Consider the following 26,943-nt stretch of genomic DNA (forward strand, 5'->3'; position numbering starts at 1 on the left):
AGGAAAGCTTCAAGGAAAAAACTGATGGGGAGCAGAAAGGCTGTGGCCCCTCACTGTTTCTCCATGTCAAATCACTTTTCCTCAAGTACTACTATGACTTCTTCCTCCTTCATCATTCCACCTCCATCATCATTATCAACTCTTGGCTGTTTAAAATAAAATTTGTAATAGTAAAATGATCACTGGGCTATCATAAAAAATGCCTGCACATTAGTTTGGCCCTCCTTCATCATTAGTGTGGTAGAAGTTAAGGAAGGCACATACAATAAGGCCTTTCTGGATTATCTTAAGGCACAGAGTGAGACAGTTTATACAAGAACCTGCATTTTCTGGTACGTAGATGCAAAGCAATTTGAGCTACTTAAAGGTTTAGTCTTGATCCTTTAAGAAAAAGGTTGGATTGCTGCAGTATCTTTCTTGGACTGCTAAGAAAAAAAAATGTAGCTAATAAAGTACATTCTGAATTTTTTTTGACAGGAATCTATATAACATTGGTGATCTTTCAAAGCATATTTCAATCATAGATGTCCTTTGACTTCAGTGACATTTGACTTATGCCTTGAACACACTTATCTTGCTACATGTTTAGAAAGGGATTAAAAGTATAAGGATGTTTAAAAACCCATAAGTTTATCCATGTAACCCAAAAAGTATTGATTATTTTGGAATGTGTGTTAGCAAGTAGTATCTTTTGCAGGTGAAATGGAGGCAATGGACAAAACAGAAGGCTCAGATCTCAGCTAGTCACTAATTGTGCAAAAAATGCAAAAAATAGAGAAGTCATTATTAGTTTCACATGCCACGTTACGGCTGAACTGCATGTTGCCATGACTATAGCGTTCTTCGTATAATATGGGTCTGTGTGCGCCTCGGTTGCAAATGGCAAAGCAAGGTTTCATATTCTTCCTTAGAAAGGATGTCAACAATTTTTCATGTGTATAGGAAAAAGTAAAAAGTGAGTGGGGACTGAATTTGTTTGATTTATGAGGAAAGATGAAAAGAGGTATCTGTCTGCTACTTAGTAAAAAAAACTACCAGTAAAGGTGGGGGAGTATGTTATTGACAGAGATCTAAAAAAACAAATACCAGGCAAGAGATGCAGGCAGGAAAAAAAATTATCTAGTGTGAACAGTGATATAGATCTAGCAAAAGAAAGACTGACAGGATCAAATGCTAGGATCATTGTGCCAGTGTAGTTCTCTCAGTCAAGGTGCTGTACTGCAGCAACAGTTCCAGATAGTGGTGTGCTGTACAAGGTCTTGCATGAAGCATTTGTGGACAAAGGAATTGCATGGCAAGGGCAGAATGAAGCAATGACAACACTAGTTGCAGTTCTTTTCATGTTAACTGGATTAGGCACATTCTTCTTGCTTTTTTGCGTACATGCACTTAGCATTTACTAACTCAAATCTATGTTAATATCATAGCTTATTGTCTAGAGTCCCAGCCTTTCTCAACCTGTGGGTCCCCAGATGTTGTTGAACTACAACTCCCATCACCCCTAGCTAGCAAGGCCAGAGTTCAGGGATGATGAGAGTTGTAGTCCAACAATATCTGGGGACTCACAGGTTGAGAACTGCTGGTAGACATTGCCCCACAGGACACAGATACATAAGTGGTGGCAGGGTGTCACACGCACATGGATCCCATCCACAAACCTCGCTCTTATCAGTGACTGTAGACTAGGAAAAGAGAGGTAGATGAAGAATGCTATTTTGGACTGATGAAGCTACAACCCTTTGCAGACACCCTAGGATTGGCCTATGCATTTTCAGAAGTAGGATCGCATTGAAGCTGATGACATTTCTTGTTGGAACCGGACCCATTTTTGTTTGTGACATGTGAAAACAACCAAGTGCTTAAAATCAATCCGTTTTAATCATGAATGTTTGGTAGTGTGTTACACTGCAATTCTAACTCAACCAGAGTAAGCCCCAGTGAATTTGGTAGGAGTTCTGAGTAGACATTGTTAGGATTGCACTGCTAGCCTTCTTTGCTTGGGAACATTTTCTTCTCCTTATAAATTTCTTTATAGGTAACCATATTGCCTTTCTTAGAGCTCCAGCAGCTCAATTTTTAGAGGATCATGCTGATCCCAGATATATTTAAATAACAAGTGTTTATGTTACAGAGTGGCTCAGAGATTTCTAACCTTCTTTCTCTGATGCGTATTTCAAAGACGTTAGGATGCTGCAGCAAATGTTTTCCAGATATGGGAGCTGTTTGCTTGGAACTGATATTAAATTGTTATCCTGCCTTTTTTACCTTTACTGTATATGTCTATCTTCCTGTCCATATCACACCATCTTAATTATTTTTCCCATCTCTTTTCTGCTCCAAAATATGGTAGTGTCGCCGCCTAGATAAGACCAAGATATTATGCAGAAAATCCCAGAGCAAAACTCATTTTCTTAAGTTGGAGACAGATAACTGAAGAATATGTTCTTTGCATGTTGTGGATGAATGAGATCATCACTTCCTTACTGTATTTTGAATCCAGGCAACAGGAATATTTAAGTCTCCACCTCCCAAGTAGTTTGCTTAGTTGTAAATTCCAATTTGAGTTATTTGAGTTGAGTTGAAACATGAAGGGGAGGAGAAACGAACCATCAATCCTTGTTTTACAGACCTAGTCTGGTATGTTTTTCAGGATAACTTGTTAATTTTACATTCTTCCAGGGCTTCAGAGCTGGCTAGTTTCATAATGGAAATAGTTTCCTGCAGAATGCTGAAGGAAAATAAAAGCTGCACACAATGTTGATTGTATGCTTGATTTTGTTTCAGTTTTTGAATATTGCTCCCTTTCCTCTCTGTTTAGAGCACAATGTTTTGTTCTTGCTTCCTTCATTTTTGCCATCTTATTCATGGCTTATGTACCATGAATTGTGGCATGTCAAACTACCCTTGACTTGCACTGAGGCATGGCCTTTAAAATCGTTGTGATGAGCAGCACTAATTATTCAGCTAAGTGAAACCTTTGTGTATTCTGAATCTGGGTTGGCTAGAGCTGCAGGTGTTTTCTTGCTCATCCTGTTCTTTATTTATGTACAATAGATTTAAATCTCCAGCATCGCTGGAGCAAAGATGTGAAGCAAATGCCATAGTTCATGAATTGCTCTTTCTAGATTATCTGAATACTTACAGCCCAAAGCAGGAAGACTGAATACGCTGTATAGTTGTTGCAATGCAAATAACTATTCAATGTGAATTAAATTGTTTTCAGAGTGAATCACTGTGGTCTTTTAGGAAATGTTATTTGATCTTCATGTAAAAAGGTGCCTAACCAGAGCCATCATGCCAGTAAACTGTGTATGTTTGCCTTTACTGTCTTTAAACAAACAAACAAAACAAATCCTCAAACACAAAATGTAACCCACAATTTCCCCCCAAGGTTGAATCAATTTATCTTCTAAAAGTTCCCTGTCCATCTTAATTTCAGCTGGCAAGAATTCTCAATACTAGTTAAAACAGATCAAGGAGCAACCACTACAGCACAAAAGCATAGGAATATAAAAAAAATCCACAAAATAGGCATATTGCAGTCTTCCTTGCCTATGACAATGGAGTGGTATTTACTTTTTTCTTAAGGAAGGGGTAAGAGATTAACAAAGCAGAAATGGGTACATACATACAGCTTACAGCCCTAAATTTTCTGCTACTCCTCTGGTGCTTTACTTTTGAAAGCTCATTTTAAAGAATGTATCTTCTATATTAGTAGTATTCTCCTTTAATAAACAAAGAGCACCCACTACCATGTCTAAGATGCAAATGATGTTACTAGTGGGTACAAGCAGTTTTACTAGCTGTGAAATTTTCTTGAAGGGACAAATCATGTCACTTAGGCATCTAGCATAAATCATGTATGTTGTCTCTCTCATCTTACATGTGTATGTTTTTGTGACATATTCATGAGGTGTCACAAACTTCATAATAGTACCCATTTACCCATTTATGTGAGACTAAAGTATCCAGTTATTATCTTTCTCAATTTATCCCTCTGCATCTAGATCTTGAATACCGGATGAATGCACGACAACAATTACTAACTACAGCCAAACGTTGGGATTCCACTTCTAAGACTATTGTAGAATTTGAGCCAAATGATACTACTGAATTGGATAAGAGCCTTCTGATTAGATACCAAATTCCTCTGTCTGCTGACCAGTTATTTACACAGTCTGTCTTGGATAAATCATTGACCAAGAGTAACTATCAGTCACGACTGCATGATCTCCTTTATATTGAAGAAATAGCACAATATAAAGAAGTCAGCAAGTAAGTAATGTTTCTACTAAAACTTGTCAATTGATCAATACTGCTACTTTATTTGACATTACAGATCATTGCTTTCTTACTCCTGCTAACCATTGAGTACTGCAGCTTGGGGAAATTCTCCCATAGTCAAGAGAATTGCATTTTATGATACAGCTATTGGCTGTATGATGGCTTCATATGAAAAAATATGTTTAAGATGTTTTTTGGAGGTAGGTTATCCTCATTGAGTAAACTTTTCCAACCCCCACACCTGCTACATGACTCCAAATATCTGAGCAGTGCATTGAGCTTTCTGGAAGATCAAATGGTGCCATTAAATATATATACATCATTATCTTATGAAATAAAGGTAAATGGTAAAGGACCCCTGGACAGTTAAGTCCAGTCTATGGGGTGCAGTGCTCATCTCGCTTTAGGCCGAAGGAGCCGGCATTTGTCCACAGACAGCTTTCCGGGTCATGGGGCCAGCATGACTAAACAGTTTCTGGCACAATGGAACACCGTGACAGAAACCAGAGCACACGGAAACACCATTTACCTTCCCACTGCAGCCGTACCTATTTATCTACTTGCACTGGTATGCTTTCGAGCTGCTATGTTGGCAGAAGCTGGGGCAGAGCAACAGGAGCTCATCCCGTCATTCAGATTTGAACTGCCTACCTTCCGATCGGCAAGCCCGAAAGGCTCAGTGGTTTAGACCACAGCACCACCTGTGTCCCTATATCTTATCAAATACGACACATTAACATGGCATTTTCTTTTATTTCTTTTACATGGAAAAATGGGATTCCAGTCACACTTCTGTCTCTCTGTGTGTATTCTAATGCATTGGACTTGCTTAGGGAACATTTTGATTAGCCTGTTCAGTCAGAATGACATACTTCCAAAGATCATTTATGAATGGGAATCTTCACATGAAGTCAATCTGGTTAATCAGTCACTTAGTATGGGCTCCAAGACGACGAGTTCTCATTCATTGTGCATTTTAATGGCTACTGGTACTATTTATGTTCCAATGCCTAAATACAATTAAGTTGTGGGGGGAAATTCCAGTATTATTGCACAGAGCATTATGTTAGAACGATAACCTATCCAAATAAATAGAGAAAGTTTTTTTACCGTCTTGCTAGCCGCATGATTAAAAATGTAACCACTGCATTCTCTCAGATGTGCTGTGCTGGAGCTTCTCCCTAATTTGCTTCACTGACTCAGTTACTGACTTGTGCTCACTGTACATTTTTTCTAGCATCTAGAAAAAACATTTTATCACAGTTCACACAAGACGCAAGCCAAATATTTTAAGGAACACAGAGGCCATTTCTTCCTCTCACTATCTGCGGATTATATCTCAGTAAAGAATAAATTATATTGAGCTTAAATTTATAGGATGAAAGGCCTCAGAATTAATTGTTCTGTTTTTTTGTTAATGTGATTTTATGATTTTATGAAAGTATGCCAGTTAGGATTGCATTTCTGAGTAGTTGAACAACAGACCCTTAAGTGTTAGAGTGAAAGCAGCTACTCTAAAATTCAACCAAATGATTCAAAATATGTGAGTAATACAGAATGTAGAGGGTTTCTGATCAAATATTTGGGAGAGAAGCTAAGGTTTGCATCCAGTGAAGTAGTCCCATTTGTTCAAGCATATCTGCTTATGCAACAGAACTTACTCCTTGCACCCTCCCAATCTGTTCTGGGTTTCACCCCAACTCTGGAAAATTTCTTTTCAGGAGGGTCCACAGAAAAAGGAGAGGGAGAGGAAGCTCTGTTGCCCAGAACTTCTGTCACACAGAAGCTCTTGTGTGAATGGTATGACTGTTGGATACAGTCCTCAACTGGCTTAATCTAAGACATATTTATGCAGTATAGTTGGAGCCACTGATGGATACAGTATTGGAATTATTGTAAACTAATTGTGTATTTTGTTTAACAAGGTGGTACCATTTAGTTTCAGCTCCAGTGTGCTCAGTTTCCAATATTCACTCCCTTGTTTCCCTTCCCTAGTTGATCACTGTATTTAAAAATTATCTATGAAGAGGGAGCACCCACTGTTCTGAAATGCAAAATGCCAAAATTATATGTTTATAGCTTATATAGCATGCTTCATTCACTCAGGCAGACAAATCTAAGGGCTCTAAAAACAATGTATCCTCTGCTATTTTCCTGTTCTTATTTATAGCATTCCTGAGTTGTATTGTACAGTGGAACCTCAGTTTTCGAATGTGATCTGTTCCAGAATACCGTTCGACTTCTGAAACGTCTTGAAAACTGAAAACTGAAAGTGGAAGCCTCAATTCAATTACGAAACTCAAAATGAAAGCCGTGTAGCATGTTCAGCTTCCAAAAATCATTCGAAAACCTAAGCAGTTACTTCTGGGATTTCAGCATTTGGGTTCCGAAACGTTCATTAACGGAGACGTTCGAGAACCGAGGTTCCACTGTATTCTAAAGGACAGCTTACAGGTACATATTTGTACCTAGTAAGTTTTCTCCACGGGTTAATAGCAGATTTGGGTAGGGCTTTGTCTGCCGTCCAGTGTCTTGCTGCTTCTGTCCATCCCCAAACACACTTTACTCTGCCTAATATTAAGACTGGCCAGCAGTTGTTAGATTCATCTGCCAGCCTGGTTGGCTTTTGTACCTCGGTTCTCAAACTTAATCTGTTCTGCAAGTCTGTTCCAAAACCAAAGCGTTCCGAAACCAAGGCGCGCTTTCCCATAGAAAGTAATGCAAAATGGATTAATCCGTGCCAGACTTTTAAAAACAACTCCTAAAATAGCAATTTAATGTGAATTTTACTATCTAACGAAACCATTGATCCATAAAATGAAAGCAGTAAACAATGTATCGCAGTCACACTGTCAATCAGTAGCTGAACTGGTTCCACACAGTCACAAAAACAAGAGCCACAAAAATGCAAAATAAATAGCAAAAACAGACCGACCTCAGCGTAACACTCAAAATGGAAGTGTGGCACTCAAATTGGAAGTGTAACATTCAAAACGTAGCATGTTCGGCTTCTGAAAAAAGTTCACAAACCAGAACACTTACTTCTGGGTTTGCAGTGTTTGGGTTTCAAGTTGTTTGAGTACCAAGGCACTTGAGAACCAAGGGACCACTGTACATGGAATGAGGGAGGCATCATTTTGTTGCACACCTCATGCATTGGACCATCGGGGGGGGGGTAGCCCTTCTCGGATATATATATGCATTCAATCAGGAAAATAGCCTGTAGGAAAGAGTTGCGGGGAGCTATTGCCTGTCACTCTTCAGTGTCACAGCCCCTGTCAGCATTCCACACCCATTTAACATCTTTTAAAACTTCTTGGAGATCCTGAACATGGACCTTCCACTTCAGCCCTGGTTTGGCCTTCAGTTTTCCTTTTGTTTTCTCTGCTGGGTACCATTTCACCCCCAGAACTAACTGTACGCTTTCTGGTTTAGGTTCAACATAAAAGTGCAATTGCAGATTGTAGCAAACTTCATGCTCACCGGTGTTTCTGGAGGTGCAAAGTATGCCCAAAATGGACAGCTTTTTGGACGATTTAAACTCACTGAAACACTTTCTGAAGACACTTTGGCAGGACGACTGGTGATGACCAAAGTCAATGCTGTTTATTTATTGCCAGTCACTAAAGAGAAGTCAATACTGACCCAAGGAACCAAAGAAAAGGTGTATGAAGCAGCTATTGAAGAAAAAACAAAGGAGTATATATTTTTGAGAATATCCAGGGAATGCTGTGAAGAACTTAATCTTCGAGCAGATTGTGAAATGCAGGTATGTGTGATGGGAAATTTCTGATGTATTATTTCAGCTCCATTTGCCTTTCAATACTGTAGGTATCTCAGCAACCTCAGCCATAACATACCTGACTCCGATACTAATTTATAAGCGTAACTGAGGAGCAAGTAAGTGCCTCGTCTAATTTTGCACCAGGAGTTTGTGACACAACAAAGGAATTTCATTGTTATGGTCACTCGCCATAGGGCTTATTCTATGCACTGGGGGCAGAAATATGTAGGATCCTACTCTATGATTCTTCTACTGGTACAATTAAGCATTACAGAATGGGATACAGGATCCATTTTCCTTGACTACACGTGGTGCAGTTCAGTGTAAACAGGAAGGGCACCTTTGAAAGCCATGCCTGCAGTTTCCGTGGCCAGGAATAGAGAGCAAGGCAGAACTGCCAACATGAAAGCCACGAGGGCTTGGAACACCTCTCTTCCAACTTCAGCTGAAAACACCTGGTTGTGGGCCCATCTGGAAAGCTGTATTATGCCTAGCCGGGATAAGATTTTGCAACAACACTGCTGGTGCCAGCCATTACGAACAGTGTTTCATCTTCTGCAGTTCATTGGGATAGGACTGGCAGAAATAGGAATTTTGAAATTATCTTATTAAGCTGGGAATAATCTAAAAAATTCATTTAGTATTTATGCCTGATTTTTTAAATTGAACACAGTGCAGTGTTGTTGTTGTTTTAAAAAAAGGTCTAAATTGTGCATTTTATTTAGTTTTAATTCCAAATGAATCTAAATTTCTTACTCTAAAATTGATGTGTTGGGCGCTTCTGTTCCCTCAAGGTTTCAGCATCAGTACTTGCCAACAAAGGCAGAGGATTTTTTGTTTTTTGTTTATTCCCTTTGAATTCATAATGCTCATAGAAGAATGCTTATGGACTGTGGAGCCACCGGCTACGTTGTTTGTAGATATACATCTGTGAAGTAGCATGTATTCTGGGCTCTTTTTAAAGCCAAACTCTTTCTGTTTCCCTCTTTCCTTTTTATTTCCCAAATCACTAAACATGCTGTCTGTTCCTGTGGCTGTGACCTATCCTCACCAACTCTTTTTGACCCCCACAAATCTGGCTTCAGTCATCTCCACTGATTGAAACTGCTCTAACCAATGTGTCTAACAGCCTCTTCTATGCTAAGGGTGAGTTCACTGGAGGGCATTTATCACAACCTAACTAAAGGGAGCATTCACCATTATCCTCCTAATTATTGCATCCTAACTTCCACCCCACCTCAGAAGGTGGACATTATTGTGCAATGATGATGGATGGTGGTGTGACAACTTTGCTCATGACAAAAATAGAGAGCATAGTCCGATAGACTCCAGTCACCTGTTGCCAGTGGTGCGGTTCCTTTGCGAAATAGCTTCCCTTGTCACAGCTGCAGGACGCGTCACTCACACTGAAGAATTGTGGACACACACTTTGCCTGTGGTTATCTCACGCTCACATCTCAAAATAATCACTACTTTTCTATCCTAAATGTTTGCTCTGTATCACACCCGTGTCTTTCAGCTTTGCTTCTGACGGGGCATATAAATGACATAAAATTGAGACTCTGCAAATTGGTTGGAGCCCCTGGTGCTTTATAGCATAGCCCCTGGTTCTAAGCAGTTTTGACTTTCACTGGCCCACAAAACTCCTTTTATGAGATCATAAATTGAGACTTAAAAAAGAAAAGAAAAAGTGAAGATTCATCTTGGGGGGCGTCAGTCTATAGACATATCAGAATGGAGAGATTGAGAGCAGGATAGGTGTGGACCTGGGATTGTAGCCAGTGCCATCACAGCTGATGGTAAGACTTGTATCCGCAGAAAGGGGAAAGAAGCCATTTCCCCTCACTTCTGCTGCTCTCTGGTTCTCTACTTTCTCTGGAGGGTCTTTCAGCCCTCGAGCAGATTTAGGGGGAAGTGAATTGGTGAAAATGGCTTCCCTCCCTGTTCCACTGGCTGCAGCCTTACCCTCATCTGAGTGATACTGACGGATGCAGCCTATACAAATGAATATTTATTAATGGATTCACGTGCTCAAGCTGGATATTGTGTTGGAATTCCTAGGGCTCATTCACATGGAATTTTAATGTGGATTTGAAACTGCTTGTGTGCCAATTTTTTTGGTAGTCCTCCACATAGGTTTATTTTGTAAAATTTATTCACCGCTTTAAATTTGTGAAGCACATTTGCCTTTTATCTTAATCTTTAATACGGAGGATTTGTGCAAGAGCAATATTGTCTGAATCTCCATACTAAATTTAAATCAAATATAAACAGGAATCACCATCTAAAATATGTCAACATGAATTGGTGAGTGAAGGGAGATGGGATGTGGAGGTAACCAGGGGAATGGCTAACCTAAGGAAACATAAGGGAGCACACAGCACTGTCTGAATGGTGTGAAATCTACCAGAAAGTTGATTGCTGTGTATTTCAGTGGGTAGGAGGGTAGGAGGGGAGAATCTTTTTTGCAGCTTCCCCCAAGGTGTGAAATACAAAATGCTTCATTTTGTGAAATAAATGAAATATGCTGGTAACATCTATTAAAAAGTAGTAAAAAAAGTAAAAGGCAAAGGACCCCTGGATGGTTAAGTCCAGTCAAAGGCAACTATAGGGTGCGGCGCTCATCTCACTTTTCAGGCTGAGGAAGCCGGCATTTGTCCACAGACAGCTTTCCCAGTCATGTGACCAGCCCAGCATGACTAAACTGCTTCTAGTGCAATGGGACCCCGTGACAAGTGCCAGAGTGCATGGAAGAGCCATTTACCTTCTTGCCACAGCGGTACCTATTTATCTGCTTGCACTGGTGTGCTTTCGAACTGCTAGGTTGGCAGAAGCTGGGGCAGATCAATGGGAGCTCACCCCGTCGCACGGATTCGAACTGCTGACCTTCCAATTGGCAAGCCCAAACAGCTCAGTGGTTCAGACCACAGTGCCACCTTAAAAATGTAGTAAAGACACATCTACACACATGCCCAGTTTGGGAAAAAAATGGTAAAGGAGGTGGGTGGGTATGTAATAATTGAGGTGGGGGAGAGACATGCATATGCCACATTTTCATCCCATCAAGTAATACCCACTAGTGCAGATGGGAGGGAAGCATTGGTTAGGAATCAGAGACAGAAAAGTCGGTGGATATACTTGCACCATAGCACTCATGGAAAAATTGGATCTGAGCTACTTCATTGTTTGAGTTAACACCGTCATATGAATACAGCTCCAGTGGATGATTGGAACACAGAATTGACACAGAACAGTTTAATCAGTAACTAATACGCCTTCTGCATTGTGCTACATGTATTAATACTACAGTGTTGCAGGGAGCTACAGGTGATGGAAGTATCAGGAGCAAAGGTTTGAGTGATAGCGGCCGAAATTTGAACAAACATTTGAAGTAGCGTGCCTGTGATGGTGGCAAAGAGATCTTGCCTCACCTCATTGGCATATGCATCTTTCTGTCCAACCATATTGCATTCAACCTGACCATAATAATAAAATTTAACGTATGGTAGCTCACTGTGACAAAATTGCTATGCATCTGCTGCATTTTGGACACCACATTAAGTGTTGTTCTGATACAGGAGGTGTCGACAGCCTCGCATCACTGAACCATTCTAGTTGATTTCAACTTAGAGTTGAAGAGTTCTTGCAAGTATCCACGTCTCCACTTATCGCTTTGTAATCAACTTTGCTCAACTAGCTAATTTGGTTGAGGGTGAGAGCATTGCCTCTCTTAAGGAAAGAATTTGAAGAATGCAATAGCCAGACCTTTACTGAAAATAGCTATTTTTAGATCCATTGGATCTGAATAATCAGTACTTTTTTGATCAAGATGATCAAGTGACTAATAGAGACGCAACTGAAGAAGCCGCTGGATTAAACTAATTATCTAGAGTCAAACGAGCCTGGCTTCATGGCTGTTTCTAGAACAAAAATAGCATTGGTTGTCCTGGAGGTTGATCTCTAATGGAAGAAAAACACAGGGAATGTGAACCTCACAGGAACTCATCTTGTCTGTACCTCTATGATCAGTAGAAGATGTCTTGCTCCATCCATTGAATTCATGGAAATGAGAAGCAGATATATTACCTCTCTTTATAACTTCTTCCGTTTATGTTCTTTCCCCCATCCCTTCTCTGTCCTCAACTTTCAGAAATTAGTGAAATCTTAAACTTGGGAAAGTAGGGTAGATGATTTTTTAAACTGTCTGCACTGTGGCTTTCACTGCTTTATCATTCTGACGACTGTTTAAAACTAATTGGTATATCCTATTTATTTATCTGCTTGTTTTCAAACTTTCTGTAAAAGCTCGCCAGGATTCTTTTGTGGGTATGTGCTAGAAAACAAAATTGATTAAATAAATAAGTAGGTGATGTATAAAAAATATCAATAAAGTTGCTTCCTTAGGGACTGCGGTCCGTGATACGTGTTTCAGTATAAACTATTTACCAATGCTTCATATATTAACCAGTTCACTCATTTGGGATAGCATAGTTCTTCTAAAACAAAAACTATTTGTTTAGATGGTAATGATAAACTAGAGAATGCATAGAAGATAGAAATGCAGTCTGTGTAAAACAGGAGTGGTTAAGTGTCCCCCCTTGTTGTTGTTGTTGTTTAGTCATGTCCGTCTCTTCGTGACCACATGGACCAGAGCACGCCAGGCACTCCTGTCTTCCACTGCCTCCTGCAGTTTGGTCAAACTCATGCTGCTAGCTTCGAGAACACTATCCAACCATCTCGTCCTCTGTCGTCCCCTTCTCCTTGTGCCCTCCATCTTTCCCAACATCAGGGTCTTTTCCAGGGAGTCTTCTCTTCTCACGAGGTGGCCAAAGTATTGGAGCCTCAGCTTCAGGACCTGTCCTTCCAGTGAGCACTCAGGGCTGATTTCCTTAAGAATGGATAGGTTTGTTCTTCTTGCAGTCCATGGGACTCTCAAGAGTCCTCCAGCACCATAATTCAAAAGCATCAATTCTTCGGTGATCAGCCTTCTTTATGGTCCTGTCCCCCTCTAGATGGTGCTGAATGACAACTCCCATCATCCTCAGCGAGCATGGCCAGTGGTCAGGGTGGATGTGACTTATGTGGCCCTCCAGATGTTGCTGAATGACACTATTCACCTTTGGTGTAAAATTAGATTTGATAATTTATCTAAAATAACCTATCTTTCATAGAACTGCAGAGTGCTGATACTATATGCAGATAAGCACTGGGAATATGATAAACGTTCAGCTATCTGTACATTTTACTGTCAGTCTGACATTGGTTGAATTCAAAACCTTGTGCCATTTTATGTTTTTCTGGCAAGGATAGTTCCATTTGATGCCTTTAATTTAATACATCCTGTGGTTAACCATTAAAGAATTAGTCTCAGTCAACTGAATTAAATGCTTTCTTCATCATATAGCTTCTGTAGGTGTAAAGTGGCTGATGTTGGCTGTCTAGTTGAAATAATTTCAAATGAAGGCCACAAGTGCAGATGGAAATAAATTCATTCTCACTAATAGATATCACCAATGTCACGTTCCAATCAGTCTGCTGAAAAATTATGCAAGAATCATAATGTTTTCATTTAAGGTGCATAATCAGCCTAAATGCTGATTATACCACTGGGCACTTGGGTTGTGTTTATTTTCTAAAAACAATAATCAAGACCACTAATTGACTATATCAGGAAACGCTACTAGAATACAAAATTAGATGGGCCATTTATCGTGTCAAGTCAGTTTTCTCTTACAAGTTATTGTGATGCTTAACTTCTTCATAGCATTCTTCCATTTTATTAGACACCAACATATTTCAATGAGCATTATGTTTTACAGTAGGGATGGGCAACTGGAGGTGGGCAAATATGGCTTCTTACATATATTTCCTTTGGTCCTCATTGTGTAGACCTTCCTGTACAAGTCTTACTGGTTCTACGTTAAGAAGTTGTGTCAACTTTGTATTTATTTAGAGGCAGGCAGAAAGTGAAAAAAGAATTAAATAAAGCTAAAGGTTTTTTTGTTTCTTTAAATTGCAGCCATACCCTTTTTATGGTGTCAAATTGTACTTGTCTGCAGGTGTCTGTATATGTGTAGTTAACCAAGGAAAGACTTTTCTTCTTTCTTTTTTAATGTTAGGATAATAGTTTTGGGAAAAAAAGGTTTCTCTTCTAACAAAGCCAAGGCTTTTATCTGCATACCCTATTACTCTGACTATATTTCTTGGGAATTGTGGTGCATAGCATGTTCTTTTTATTTTTGCCAAGTACATTGTGTGGTTTGACAACCTCACACATTGCCTTTTCATTATTCCTTTTCACAGTCTGCTTCGGTATTGTGTGGTAGTTTTTAATGTTTGGTTTAGTGCATTTATCAAATATTTGAGCCTTACTAATGGTTGACAACAATTCTTGATTTCTTTTGGTTTAATAAAATAGAGTTTTATCTTTCTTGATCCCTTAACATATTTTATGTTTCAACTTTAAACAATAGATTAACTATAGTCATTCTAATAGTTATGGGGGATACTTCCATGGTTAAACAAGAAGACATTGATGAATGCTGTAATTCAGTAAGTCTGTAATTCAGACTTAGAAGAGATATCCCACAAATAAACAACAAACTATATGTGGGCGTGCATCTTTGGTTTGCAATCTCCTTGAGCACTGATTCTTAAATAGAGGATCAGTGAAGGAAAACTATGCTAACCTGATGCAGATGAGAAATGGTGTGAGAAGGGACAAAAATAAATTTAGCTTTAGCTTAATGGTTATCAAACTCTCCCTGCCCCTATGGACCACCTGAAAAATGCGGGGCAGTTTTCATTCAATGCTGGTGTTGTATAGCCAGTATTGTATTATGAAAATTGCTGCCCAGGGCCCTGTTAGCCTTTTTCATAAAGTTGGTCCTAGTCAAAGAGTTTCTGTCTCTTTTTTTTCTTTTTTTGGGTGGGGGGGGGGAGGCAGAGTAGAGATAATATTGGGAACCACTTGCATGGTACCTTACTAGTTTGAGAACTGCTTCTAAGTCACCCACTGTGCTTATTTTATTTATTTGCGTTAAATTGTCAGACTATACCTCTTGTATTTCATGACCATTTGGCCTCCACTATTTGCATTTCCCCCCTTTATACTTTCTCTCTTATCTCCTCTAATCTGTTTGCCTGCAGAGGAAAATACTGATAAAGTTAACCTTTACCACAATAAATCTGCTAGCCTTTAAGATGTCACAAGTCTCTTGTTTCATGCTGCAACTGTAATGACATCCCTCTGGAAGTCACCTAATACAGTACCTAAAACGTGGGCTAGAGTTTTCACTGTTATTTTTTGACAATTTGAGTATGATTGCTGTATATTGAAGTATTGGGTATAGCAATTAATAAGAAATCAGTAATTACAGAGATTTTAGATTGTAGTGTTCGGATAAGAATCAACCTTTCTTTCAGCACTTAGATTTGGAAGATTTTTTTGTTTTTGGTCATAAGCACAAATGTTAAATTAAAAGTGTGCACATTTCTAGCTTTCATGACTAACTCCCCGCCGAAGGCTTTGAGCTGCATTAATCCATTTTTTCAATGAAAATGTCTGTCATTATGTGCTTAGTTAGTAAGACAATTGTTTGAACTAATTTTATTGTTCATTTTCAGACATAGGTTCTAGTTAAGACACTGTGTTCTGTGCTGAAACATTTCTGAAGTCTAGTAATATTTTTGAGGCCTTTGTTATTTGCTATGAGTGTACAGTAATTGAGAAGAAAATAAATTTTAGTTAGCGCTCAGCCAGAAATCACATCTGTGGTGTTGAACGTGAATGGTTAATTCACTCTGTTCCCAACCTTCCCATAGCATTTCCACAGCTTATTGCTGACTTATCCTCCTTTGAGGGTTAGTTGTGTATATGATGGCTTATGTTGCAGTTTTGCTATCAGTGGACCATGCTGTATTATGTGTCATGTTCTTTGTATTTTTTATTTTTAAAAGGATATTCTGACCCTGTCAGTAGTCAGTACAGTGGTACCTCTGGTTACATACGCTTCAGGTTACAGGCTCCGCTAACCCAGAAATAGTACCTCGGGTTAAGAACTTTGCTTCAGGATGAGAACAGAAATTGTGCGGTGGCGGCGTGGCAGCAGCGGGAGGCCCCATTAGCTAAAGTGGTGTTTCAGGTTAAGAACAGTTTCAGGTTAAGAACGGACCTCCGGAACGAATTAAGTACGTAACCAGAGGTACCACTGTATATGTTTCTGTAGACCCAGGGGTGGACATTGCTCAAAGGTAATCCGTCAGGGATGGGGCCAGAGACAAAGGTCAATCCACCCCTTTTCTTTTTTACTTTCTGCCACTCTTTTCTCTCTCTCTTCCACCCCCATTTCTCCATTTCCCCACTCCTTGCCTTGCCACCTTCCAAAATTTGACTGGGGACCTTTGCTACGGACCTTTGCTATAGTTCTTCTATGAGAACATTGTATTTCACTTACCAGTGCACAGTCCAAGCTATTTTTTTAAAAAACCCACTTGTACAACTATGTATACATGATAGTAGTCAAAACCACAAATTGTGTTACTATAACAAAAATGTTTCTCTTGGGCTTTCCATTTTTTTAAGTTTACATAAAAGCATTTAGGAAAGGTTTTGATTTAATCTGTAGGATTAGGTGTTGTGAATTTGCTGGAATATGTGATTGCAGTAGTTCTGTTTAGCCCAAGTCTAAAACTATTTATTTCAGTTGCCTGTTTTCTGGCATACCTTTTCATTTATTAATTTTGTATGTACCGTAGGTTGAACTTCAGTTTCAGTTAAACCGCTTACCCCTCTGTGAAATGCATTATGCCTTGGACAGAATCAAGGACAACGGTATTCTCTTTCCAGATGTCAGCATGACGCCCACGATACCTTGGAGCCCCAACAGGTACAAAAATGCAAACAGTTTCATACCAGTCTCTGGTATATTTAAATTATATTGCATTATTTGTAGCAGGTGTCTCAGACATGCATCTACACTAGAAATACCTCTTCCGTAGGGTGCAAGAACAGGTCATGAAGCAGGAAAGCAAACTTACCCTAGAAACCTTAGAAACAGGAAACTTTCTTTATTCTCTCTAATATCAAAAGTCAGTTGTGATGCATTGCATTCTTACGGCAGAAGCAGCTTACCTTTGCCATTTAACCTGAATGTTAGCAGAGTGTGTAAATGCTATAATAATGTGGGGTTGATTTACCATATTTTTCGCTCTCTAGGACGCACCCGACCATAGGACACACCTTGTTTCAGAGGGGGAGAACAAGGAAAAAAATTCTCCCCCTCTCTGCGCAGCACCCCTTCAGCTAAGCGGCAGGAGAAATGGAGCCCCTTCCATTTCTCCTCCCACTTAGCTGAAGGGGCACCTTCCCTTCAGCAAAAGGAACCCAAAGCCTCTGAAGTGCAATGGGAGTGCTCCCACTGCGCTTCGGAGGCTTCGTGTTGCTATCGCTGAAGCCAAGGAGCCTGCATTCTCTCTATAAGATGCACACACATTTCCCCTTAATTTTTGGAGGGGAAAATGTGGGTCTTATAGAGCGAAAAATACGGTAATTTTTGTTTCAGCATGTCTTTGAATAGTAATTTCTTTCTAAACCACGATGCTTTGGCGATGCTAAATGTCTGCTTTCTATTGTACAGACAGTGGGATGAGCAGTTGGATCCTAGGCTCAATGCAAAGCAGAAAGAGGCTGTTCTGGCTATCACAACACCACTCTCAATACAATTGCCTCCTGTTCTTATCATCGGTCCCTATGGGACAGGCAAAACCTTCACTTTGGCTCAGGCAGTCAAGCACATACTCCAACAGCAGGATACTAGGTGAGGTGGCCCGATATATAGATATTTAATTGGAATGCAAATGCCAAATTTTAAGAGGAAGTTTAATAGTATAGAATCTCCATCCAGCTTAAAAAAACCCCATCCATCATTGTTTTGTATATATATGTATATATATATTCACGAAAGAACTCAACAGTAAAAAGTGTAGTCTCCCCTTAGAAGAATAAATTAAAATTGGAACAAATGCATTGCCATATATTTAGAAAGGTGTGCACTGTGTAGAATTTAATAGCTATCTTTATTTTAAAGCTACATTAGGATTGTGTACAATGTTTTTTTTATAAGAAAAACCTATGTTGAAAGTTTAAATCTCCCCACAGAAATTAGTTAGAAGCATCATTAAGCCATAAAGTTTGCAGACTAATTTCACTGAAAGAAATGTGTGAGGAAGATGGCCACTATTTTTTTTTGTACTGCTTTTGAATGATTTTCTGTTTCTTCATTGCTTTTTTATTTGCACCATTTATTCCAGCAGGATTCTCATTTGCACCCATTCTAATAGTGCTGCTGATCTCTACATAAAGGATTATTTACATCCATATGTAGAAGCAGGCAATCCCCAGGCGAGACCTCTCAGGTATTTTTTTAAGGCTTTTTACGTATCTGTACAATATCTTAAGAAAAGGTGTCTATTCGAAATAGTTTTGAAAAACCTCAATGCTTTTAAGTTTATTGGCATTTAAAAACAATGTTGCCTAACTTTGATACAGTAACTAAAATGCAAATTGGAGCAAAGTCAACATGTTTTTGTTTTGTCCATTAAAGATAAAGACATCCTTTTTTAAGCTTTACATATGTGGATATATGTGCTTTTCTAACTGAACAAATTTTGATATGGTCTTCTAAAAAGCTACTAAGGTGTAGTTTTAAGGCGTAATGTTAAAGAAAATTAGGTACTAATTGGATTTTGGTTGGGGGTTAATGGTGTTTTTAAAATCAGAGCAACATTTCGAGCAAATGGCTGAGAGAAGAAGCAACATTTTTTTAAACATACAAAATTAGTTCAGTATCAAGCCGTTTGTGTATTAAATGAATTTGCCATAGATATTAGGAGAATGAGCAGAAGAAAAATCACACAAGATAATTTTATTCCTTCCCGTGGAATCAAAAATGACCCCTTGGAAGACTTTGCGTATATTTGTATCTGGAATACCTAGAAATTTGCTTAAGACTAGATTTAATTTAAGCTGAGAGTTCATTTAGGCTGCAAATCTTGCTATTAAAATGTGATTGACCTCTGCATGTAGTCAGGGCAATAGTCTGTCGTGGAAGGAAGCTTTCTGCAAGTAAATGCTTCGTATATAAATTTAGACAAAATTTCATCTGAAATGACAACATTGTTCTAGTCCTGTTGCTACCTTAATAACAGCCCTAGGCTTCTGGCACACATTTTCCTCTCCTGCTTTGACACTACCTTGGAATTACAATGCCTATCTTCCTCTACAACTTCATAGGAAAGTAGAGGGGGCAGACCTGTCTTGAGACTTCAAATCTAAACCCTTCCCAAGAGCAGGAATCCCACTTAGTGATCCTTATCAAACAATTGGATACGTTTAGATAATACAGCTGAAAATTGACATTCTGACTGCTCCATAGGTGGGGAGTACTTTAGAAAAAGAAATCTTGGCATCTTCTCCCTCTGCATCAAGAATGGGGATTGAACAGAGCACATGCGCCTAGAATTGGATTTTTGTAACAAGATGTTGATCTACATACATTCCTAAAGATAACCCTGGGGAAACCTGTTTTGTTCGTACTCAGCTGAACTGGGGGGCTAGATGAGCAGTTTCATGAAGTCCCATTGGCTAGTCACTCTTGAGATTCCTTTTTTATTTCCTCTTTAGCATTTGGTTTGGCTCATTTGTTTGTGCAAATTCATGCTGTTTGATGCACGCCTGCTCTCTGTGAGAGTCCAGAGCTCTGTCGGAGAGCACATGTTTCCGTATGCAGGTGGTCACAGGTTCAGTTTCTGACATTTCTAGTTCAAGTGATCTCCTATAGCAGAACTAGAAATACCTGAGACTTGAAAGAAACAGCACTGGGCAAGATAGGCCAACGGTCCAGTGAAACTTCATGTATGGTGCTTGTGCCACACTGTGCTTTTTCTAATAGAGATACACCTAGAGATCCATTTTGCAATCAGTCTAACCACCTCATGTTACAATCAGTTCCTCCTTTCTCTTCCACCCTGTCAACTCCAAAAGCCTCCTAGCTCAATGTTCTGTTCTCTGTTACTCTCTCTGATCACTTAGGCTTCTAGGCACCCAAGTCGTGTGGCCCTTTGTTGAGAATCATAGACTCCTTTGTTGCACATCATGGCCCGCCATGTCTCCAGAGCATAATTAGCCATATCTCAGGACCAATAAGCTCCCCCTCAATTTGAAACACACAGGAGTTGCTGGATTTGGAATATCCAGCCAATTGTCCCTGTTAATCAGTGATCCACCAAGTCTGTGACAGCTGCTTTTGAATGTTCGTAATCCCATGTTGGAAGGATGATAGATTTGAATCCATGTCACCCCAGTTTTAGTACTTGAACCTACTGGTTCTCTGGATTCTTCTGGGTCCGGTTTAATCAGCTCTCCTATAAGAACATTTGCCTGCTCTTTTGTGGGTGATCATCAGATACCCTGGCTTGTAGTATGTAAGTTATCTTAGTTGAAGGTGGCTGTGGGCATTATTGGACCTAGTTATTCTGTATATAGAGTGCATCCTTCAATGAAAAAATAGGTGGAAGTGAGAAATGCAAGTGGCAAGAGAAGGTGAGGAGGGGGAAAGTGCACATGAGCAGAAGAACAGGTGTAGAAAGGAGTGAACTAACTAAGCAAGGAGCAGAAGGAGGAGGTGGAGGAAGTAAAGTGGGCTTGAGGGATGGAAGAAGGAGAAGTGAATGAAGGAGCAAAAGGTGGAGTAGATGAGGAGAAACTAGACAGGGGATGGCTGACAACACTGCTTCTGACTGAATCAAATAAAAATTGCTGTGCATTTAAGTGTAGAACACTGCAATCATACACATGTCCATTCAGAAATAACACTCATTAGTTCAGTGGATCTTACTGTCAGGTAAGTGGGAATTGGATTGAAGCTAAAGAGTAGCAGGTTACTATTTTAAGGTCACGTAAACAAGCCAATTATTTTCTGTTTACAGTACTTCTAAACATGTTGATATATTACAGCCAAAGGGATTACCCATTTGTATTTGAAAAACAGATTTATTAGAGGATTGTGGTATCGGCATGCTAAAAGAATGGAGTTGAAGCATTTTTTAGTATACAGTCAGTTGTATGACATGATACACCAAAGCACTCAACTGATTTTACACACACACACACACACACACACACACACACACACAGGCACATGTGAAAAAATAAGAAAGTTATGGCTGTTTTACTCTTGAAAAAAATACTTTGTTTCCTTCAAAACAAATTTTTGGGCAAAAATTAAGATATTTTCTTCTATTACAGGGTGTATTTCAGAAATCGCTGGGTAAAGACTGTTCACCCAGTTGTGCATCAATACTGTTTGATTTCAAGCACACATTCCACCTTTCAGATGCCCCAGAAAGAAGATGTTCTTAAACAACGAGTAGTAGTGGTTACTTTGAATACTTCACAATATTTATGTCAGCTGGATCTTAAACCTGGTGAGGAAATGTACATGAAAAAGTATTTTAGTATTCCTTTCTTTGTGATTTAAAAATCATGTATTTGTTTGTGTGACTTTCTGTGCAAACTGGAGGAAGTGGGAAACTAATGCTGGGCCCATTCTGTTCCGTGTCTCTTATCTGTATAAAGCTGGTGTTTTTGTGTGTGGGTACAGGCAATCCTTGTTTTGCACAGGGGTTCTGTTCCGGACCCCCACATACATCGGTGGAGCATGCGTAAGCCCGCTCTGCCCCTTTTTGTGATGTTTCTGTGACATTTTGGGCTACTTCCAGGTTTGGCGCAGTGCGCGTATGTGCAATCGTGCATAATTTGGATGTGCCTAAACTGGGAGTTGCCTGTACTCAATGTTATGGAGAGCAAGGACCTCTTTTTATTACTTCTTATATGCACATGACAAAACAGACAAATATAAAGCCCGTTTAACTATTTGCAAAGCTAGTGTGAGTACTTGCATACAACTGTTCACAAGAGATAAAAATGTATGAGGCTTCAATTAAAAAGAATAGTCCACAGTTTTTTTCTTCTGTCTTAGTTAATGAAAGCTCATTGCGTAATCATATGCAATGATAGAAACTTATACTATTGTACTCATCCCTGTTGTGTGATTTCTCAAAAACTAATAAACAAACAAACGAATATTTTATGCCTGAACCACATTTTTCTATTGGCAGAGCAAAGTTACCAGGTTGGTTGAGTATTGGCACGACATTTTGGTTGAAGGCAGGATGAACATTTTGGGAAGTAGGCATTTTTCATAATCCAGTTAGTTCCTGCCTTCAGCGAGAGTCAATGCCCAACCAACCTGATGACCTTGTGCTGTCAATGGAAAACTACTCTTCAGGTAAGTGCCAACTGTACTTCCTTCACAGGTGAAAGATACTTTCCTTCTACTCTGAAAATGTAATGTACTCTGAAAGTGTGGTGTAGTGGTTAAGAGCGGTAGACTCATAATCTGGTGAACCGGGTTCGCGTCTCTGCTCCTCCACATGCAGCTGCTGGGTGACCTTGGGCCAGTCACACTTCTCTGAAGTCTCTGAGCCCAACTCACCTCACAGAGTGTTTGTTGTGGGGGAGGAAGGGAAAGGAGAATATTAGCCGCTTTGAGACTCCTTCGAGTAGTGATAAGGCGGGATATCAAATCCAAACTCTGGAAAAGTCCTTTGTTGGGCAAGGTGTTTCTGTAAGAAGAGATAACATTATGAGCAGATTTTACCATAGATAAGGATGAATAGTTTATTATAAGAAACATATTCTAACAGGGTCCAGGAAATCCTCATGGATAAAATCTGCCAGAAGATAACTCTTGATTGTTTAAAGCAGTGTTTCCCAAACTTGAGGCTCCAGCTGTTTTTAGACTACAACTCCCATCATCCTTAGCTAGCAAGACCAGAGGCCAGGGATGATGGAAATTGTAGCCCGAAAACAGTTGGAGACCCAAGTTTGGGAAACACTGGTCTAAATTATTCTACCTCTTTATCTTTGATCTCAACTTTGGTGGGATAGATTTGGAGGAGATTTCTGTTTACCGAGAATAACTTGCCGAAATCAGCCATCTTACAAGATACATCAATTGTGTTGATTAGGTTTCAGTCTGTTCACAGTCCTGAATCTAAATGTTTTGATAGTATTAGCACCATTTTTATCACTTGCTACTTAACATTTTGTCTGTTTCTGTTTTATAGGGTTTTTTACACATATTCTGTTAGATGAAGCTGCACAGGCAATGGAGTGCGAGACTATCATGCCTCTAGCATTAGCAAGTAAAAATACAAGAATTGTCTTGGCTGGAGACCATATGCAAGTAAGACACTGTATTCTTGAACTTACCTCATATAAATCTTTTCTTCAGGGAAATCAAAATTACCAACAAAGTATATTTGCAGATTACAAAGCAGCTCTTGCATCAAACACTCCAACAGGTAGTGTGGTGCGATAAAAAAAATAAAGTATTTGTCTTAAAGTCTCAGTTTTAAATCTTACATTGGCCATGAATTTACTGGTTGGCCTTCGGCAAGCCACTTCCTTTCAGCCTTAGCAACTCTCTATGTTGTTGTTGTTGTTTAGTCGTTTAGTTGTGTCCGACTCTTCGTGACCTCATGGACCAGAGCACGCCAGGCACTTCTGTCTTCCACTGCCTCCCGCAGTTTGGTCAAAGCAACTCTCTATACTAAAATGTAATAATACTTGTCAGACTCTAACACTGAGCTCTTGAGATGGGGAGTAGGACTTCTCAATTGTACATACGTGCCTTTACAAACCAACTGTTGACAACGGTTGAAGTTTTTCTGTTGTAAAAAGGCGACAGGATGAGAAAAATTATCAAAGTTGATACAGTGTCAGACTCGAAAAGAAGCAATATTTATCGCTTGCTTTTCACCGATAAGGAAACAAAACCCTTGACAGGGTGAGAGATGCTAGAATAGGAAGAGGAGTGGACCAAATAAGTGAACTGAAAGTAAGTGGAAGGTTTCAGACATCAAGCATGAATCAATCAAAGAGGAGAAAAGAATGAAGCAAGAAAGCATACACCTGTGCTTGTTAGGGAGAAGATCAAAATCATGGCTGCGGGTTAGAAGGACAAATAGATTGAAAATAAATGGTGGAAGAAACAATAGCAACAGCAGAATCAGATGGCTGGAAGGTAAGAATAGAAAACGAAAGAAGGGAAATGGAGGAGAACAAATTTTAAAAAAACAAAAAAAATGGATGAATTAAGGCAGAGTAAGTCGTTTGGAAATAAGCAGTACAGTATAAGCAGGGCTTTTTTCTCCTGGCACGCCCTGTTACTCCATACCAACAACTTTTTTTACAGCAATGTCATGTCAAGGAACAAAGAGAGTTAGAGGGAGAGAAGGGGAAGGAGGAAGTATGCATGTGGGCTGTGAGAGAGAGATGCATTTGGGCAGAAAGAGAGATGTTTGGTTTTGTATATGTGTTGTGTGTTTGAGAGAGGAATGCATCTGTGTCTGTGGTCTGCCTTGTGTATGGTGTGTCTATTGAATGTGCATGTATACAAGCCATTGTATATTATTTCCCTAAAATTGGGAATGTTCCTTGTTGCTAGATAGCAACAGCATCATGTTGTGTGTGTGATCTCCACAATGGGAATCATCAGAACTTAGCTGACTTTCCTCCATTTACTCTGTCAGGATGTGTGAACTAGGAAAAGAAAAACTCTGAGCTGATGAGCTGTGGCATTTTGTGCAGTTAAATACAGCGGTACCTCGGGTTACATACGCTTCAGGTTACATACGCTTCAGGTTACATACTCTGCTAACCCAGAAATAGTACCTCGAGTTAAGAACTTTGCTTCAGGATGAGAACAGAAATCATGCGGTGGCAGCGCAGCAGCAGCAGAAGCCCCATTAGCTAAAGTGGTGCTTCAGGTTAAGAACAGTTTCAGGTTAAGAATGGACCTCTGGAACGAATTAAGTACATAACCAGAGGTACCACTGTATAAATATATTTCTCTCCTCATTTAGGAAGAAAGACAAAGTACGTAGGTATCTCATTCATGGTGATTGAACACTTTGCTTGTGACCTTTTTGCAGTTTCAAAAGAGGACCTTAAATAATTACAAATAACTTATTATAAGTTTGTTACAATTTTAGTAAAGAAGTGGGGAGGAAGTATGGGAAGAGGGGAGTGTGGGAAACAGATTTTACAATTTATCGATATATGAGTACTACCACCACTTTTTTTAACAATAACCGAAAAAAGCATGAAGTGGTAACTCAGAACAAGATTCAGAGTATGATCGCTAGTGATGAATTAAAAGGTAGCCCCACCAGAATGCTAAATAGCTATATTAGAAGTGGAATTAACATAAATGTTAAAATTACTCTGAGAGTAGGAAATGAAGAAAGAAGAGATGTTAAGTGCATGTGAATAATAAAAAGAGAGGAAACGGTGGCAAATAGGCAATCATCAGGCAAAGATGAATAGGAAAGAAAGCATGGAGCACAAATCCCACATGAAAAAAATAATGTGAAGATGCGAAAGCTCACATGTGAAAAGGACAAAAGCATAAAATTCTATGGTGTGGTCTTTGAGGGAGACAAAATTGCTAAGCTACTATAAGAAAAATAAAATAGGCAGGAATCACAGAACTGCAGAAGGTTAGCTTAATTTCAATAAAAGTAATATATTTCAGAGGGAAAGAGCAGTCATATCACACGTAGAATAAAAAATTGCAACAGAATCGGAACTGAAAAAGAGGGCAATTGGAAAGGTGAAAATGATTATTAAAGACAGAGAAGGGTCAGAGTAATAGCCCGATGCCGTCGCATAGGATGAGGCTATGTTGTGAGGTTGGCTTCGGTAGAGAACCTCATCTGTGGCAGGAAGCTAGTGGATGCATGATCCTAGTGGCTGCCTGGCCTTCTACAGACTGGCGTTGGCCCAGTGGGATGAATCAGCTTCGCTGGCTGGCTTTTGTGTGTTGAGCCTTGGGGCATACCTGGTAGAGAGTGTTCCCTCTCTGGTGTGCTGCTAGATTATAAATAGGAGTCCCCAACATGCCCTCATCTATCCAGTACTTCTCTCTTGGCCACAGGAAATGAGGAAATCAGTTGTTGTTTTAAACAAGGAAGAGTGTGTGTGTGCTCAGCTTGTTCCTATTGTAGCTTTAGGACTGGGCTGCCTTGTCTTGTCATGAAATATATATAGTAACCAAATACAAGCACCCGATTCTCAGGTTTTTAGATTTGGACTGAGACAGGTCTTTGCTTTGGGGCTACAAGAGCTGCAGACGTTGATAATCATGTTATTTTGCTGCCTGTGGGTACAGGGAGCAAGCTATGAATAAAGTGTCATCTTAGTTGTTTCTTCACTTTAGTTTAAGACACTTAATGCCATTTCTATGGATTTGCAGTTAGTTTTTCCCTGATCTTTTGCAACACAGCATGAGATCATGTTGTGCACAGAGACGATCATTCAGTTATAAAGCTCATAAATAACATTTTCTTTTCGTTCTTTCTCTGATGCAGCTTAGTCCTTTTGTCTACAGTGAGTTTGCCAGAGAGAGAAATCTTCACGTCTCGCTACTTGACCGTCTCTATGAACACTACCCTGCAGAATTTCCTTGCAGGATCTTGCTGTGTGAGAACTATCGCTCCCATGAAGCTATCATCAAGTAGGTGTGAACTTTTTCACTGTATCACACTTTTTGCGTGGCTGATGCAAGTGTCTAATAGAAAACATTTTTTTTTAAGTCCTTTGCCATTGCAGTCTCAAATTGAAAACACTCTTCTAGAACTTCCATTATAATAAAACACTAGTTTTTATGTTAAAATGAACATAAGAACATTATTTTGTGAAGCTTAGAATGACTTATCAGGGCTTCCTTAATTGTGGTTAGTACTACCAA

The 26,943-nt window shown here is 39.5% G+C and overlaps 1 protein-coding gene across 4 annotated transcripts in view; it reads left to right on the top strand.

The window, feature by feature from the left end:
• HELZ (helicase with zinc finger) overlaps nucleotides 1–26,943 on the top strand; it is a 116,880-nt gene that overhangs the window by 45,963 nt on the left and 43,974 nt on the right. For 3 of the 4 annotated variants that reach the window (XM_081899512.1, XM_081899513.1, XM_081899515.1), the window contains 8 exons: nucleotides 4,008–4,275; nucleotides 7,720–8,053; nucleotides 16,826–16,956; nucleotides 17,707–17,886; nucleotides 18,380–18,484; nucleotides 21,375–21,553; nucleotides 23,258–23,376; nucleotides 26,564–26,709. In XM_081899512.1, coding sequence (XP_081755638.1) covers nucleotides 4,008–4,275; nucleotides 7,720–8,053; nucleotides 16,826–16,956; nucleotides 17,707–17,886; nucleotides 18,380–18,484; nucleotides 21,375–21,553; nucleotides 23,258–23,376; nucleotides 26,564–26,709 — 1,462 coding nt within the window. The remainder of the gene's footprint in view (nucleotides 1–4,007; nucleotides 4,276–7,719; nucleotides 8,054–16,825; nucleotides 16,957–17,706; nucleotides 17,887–18,379; nucleotides 18,485–21,374; nucleotides 21,554–23,257; nucleotides 23,377–26,563; nucleotides 26,710–26,943) is intronic. The other variant, XM_081899514.1, reaches the window with a different exon arrangement.

Source organism: Podarcis melisellensis (genome assembly GCF_964234715.1).
Source record: "Podarcis melisellensis genome assembly, chromosome: 2".
In the NCBI taxonomy this organism is placed as follows: domain Eukaryota; kingdom Metazoa; phylum Chordata; class Lepidosauria; order Squamata; family Lacertidae; genus Podarcis; species Podarcis melisellensis.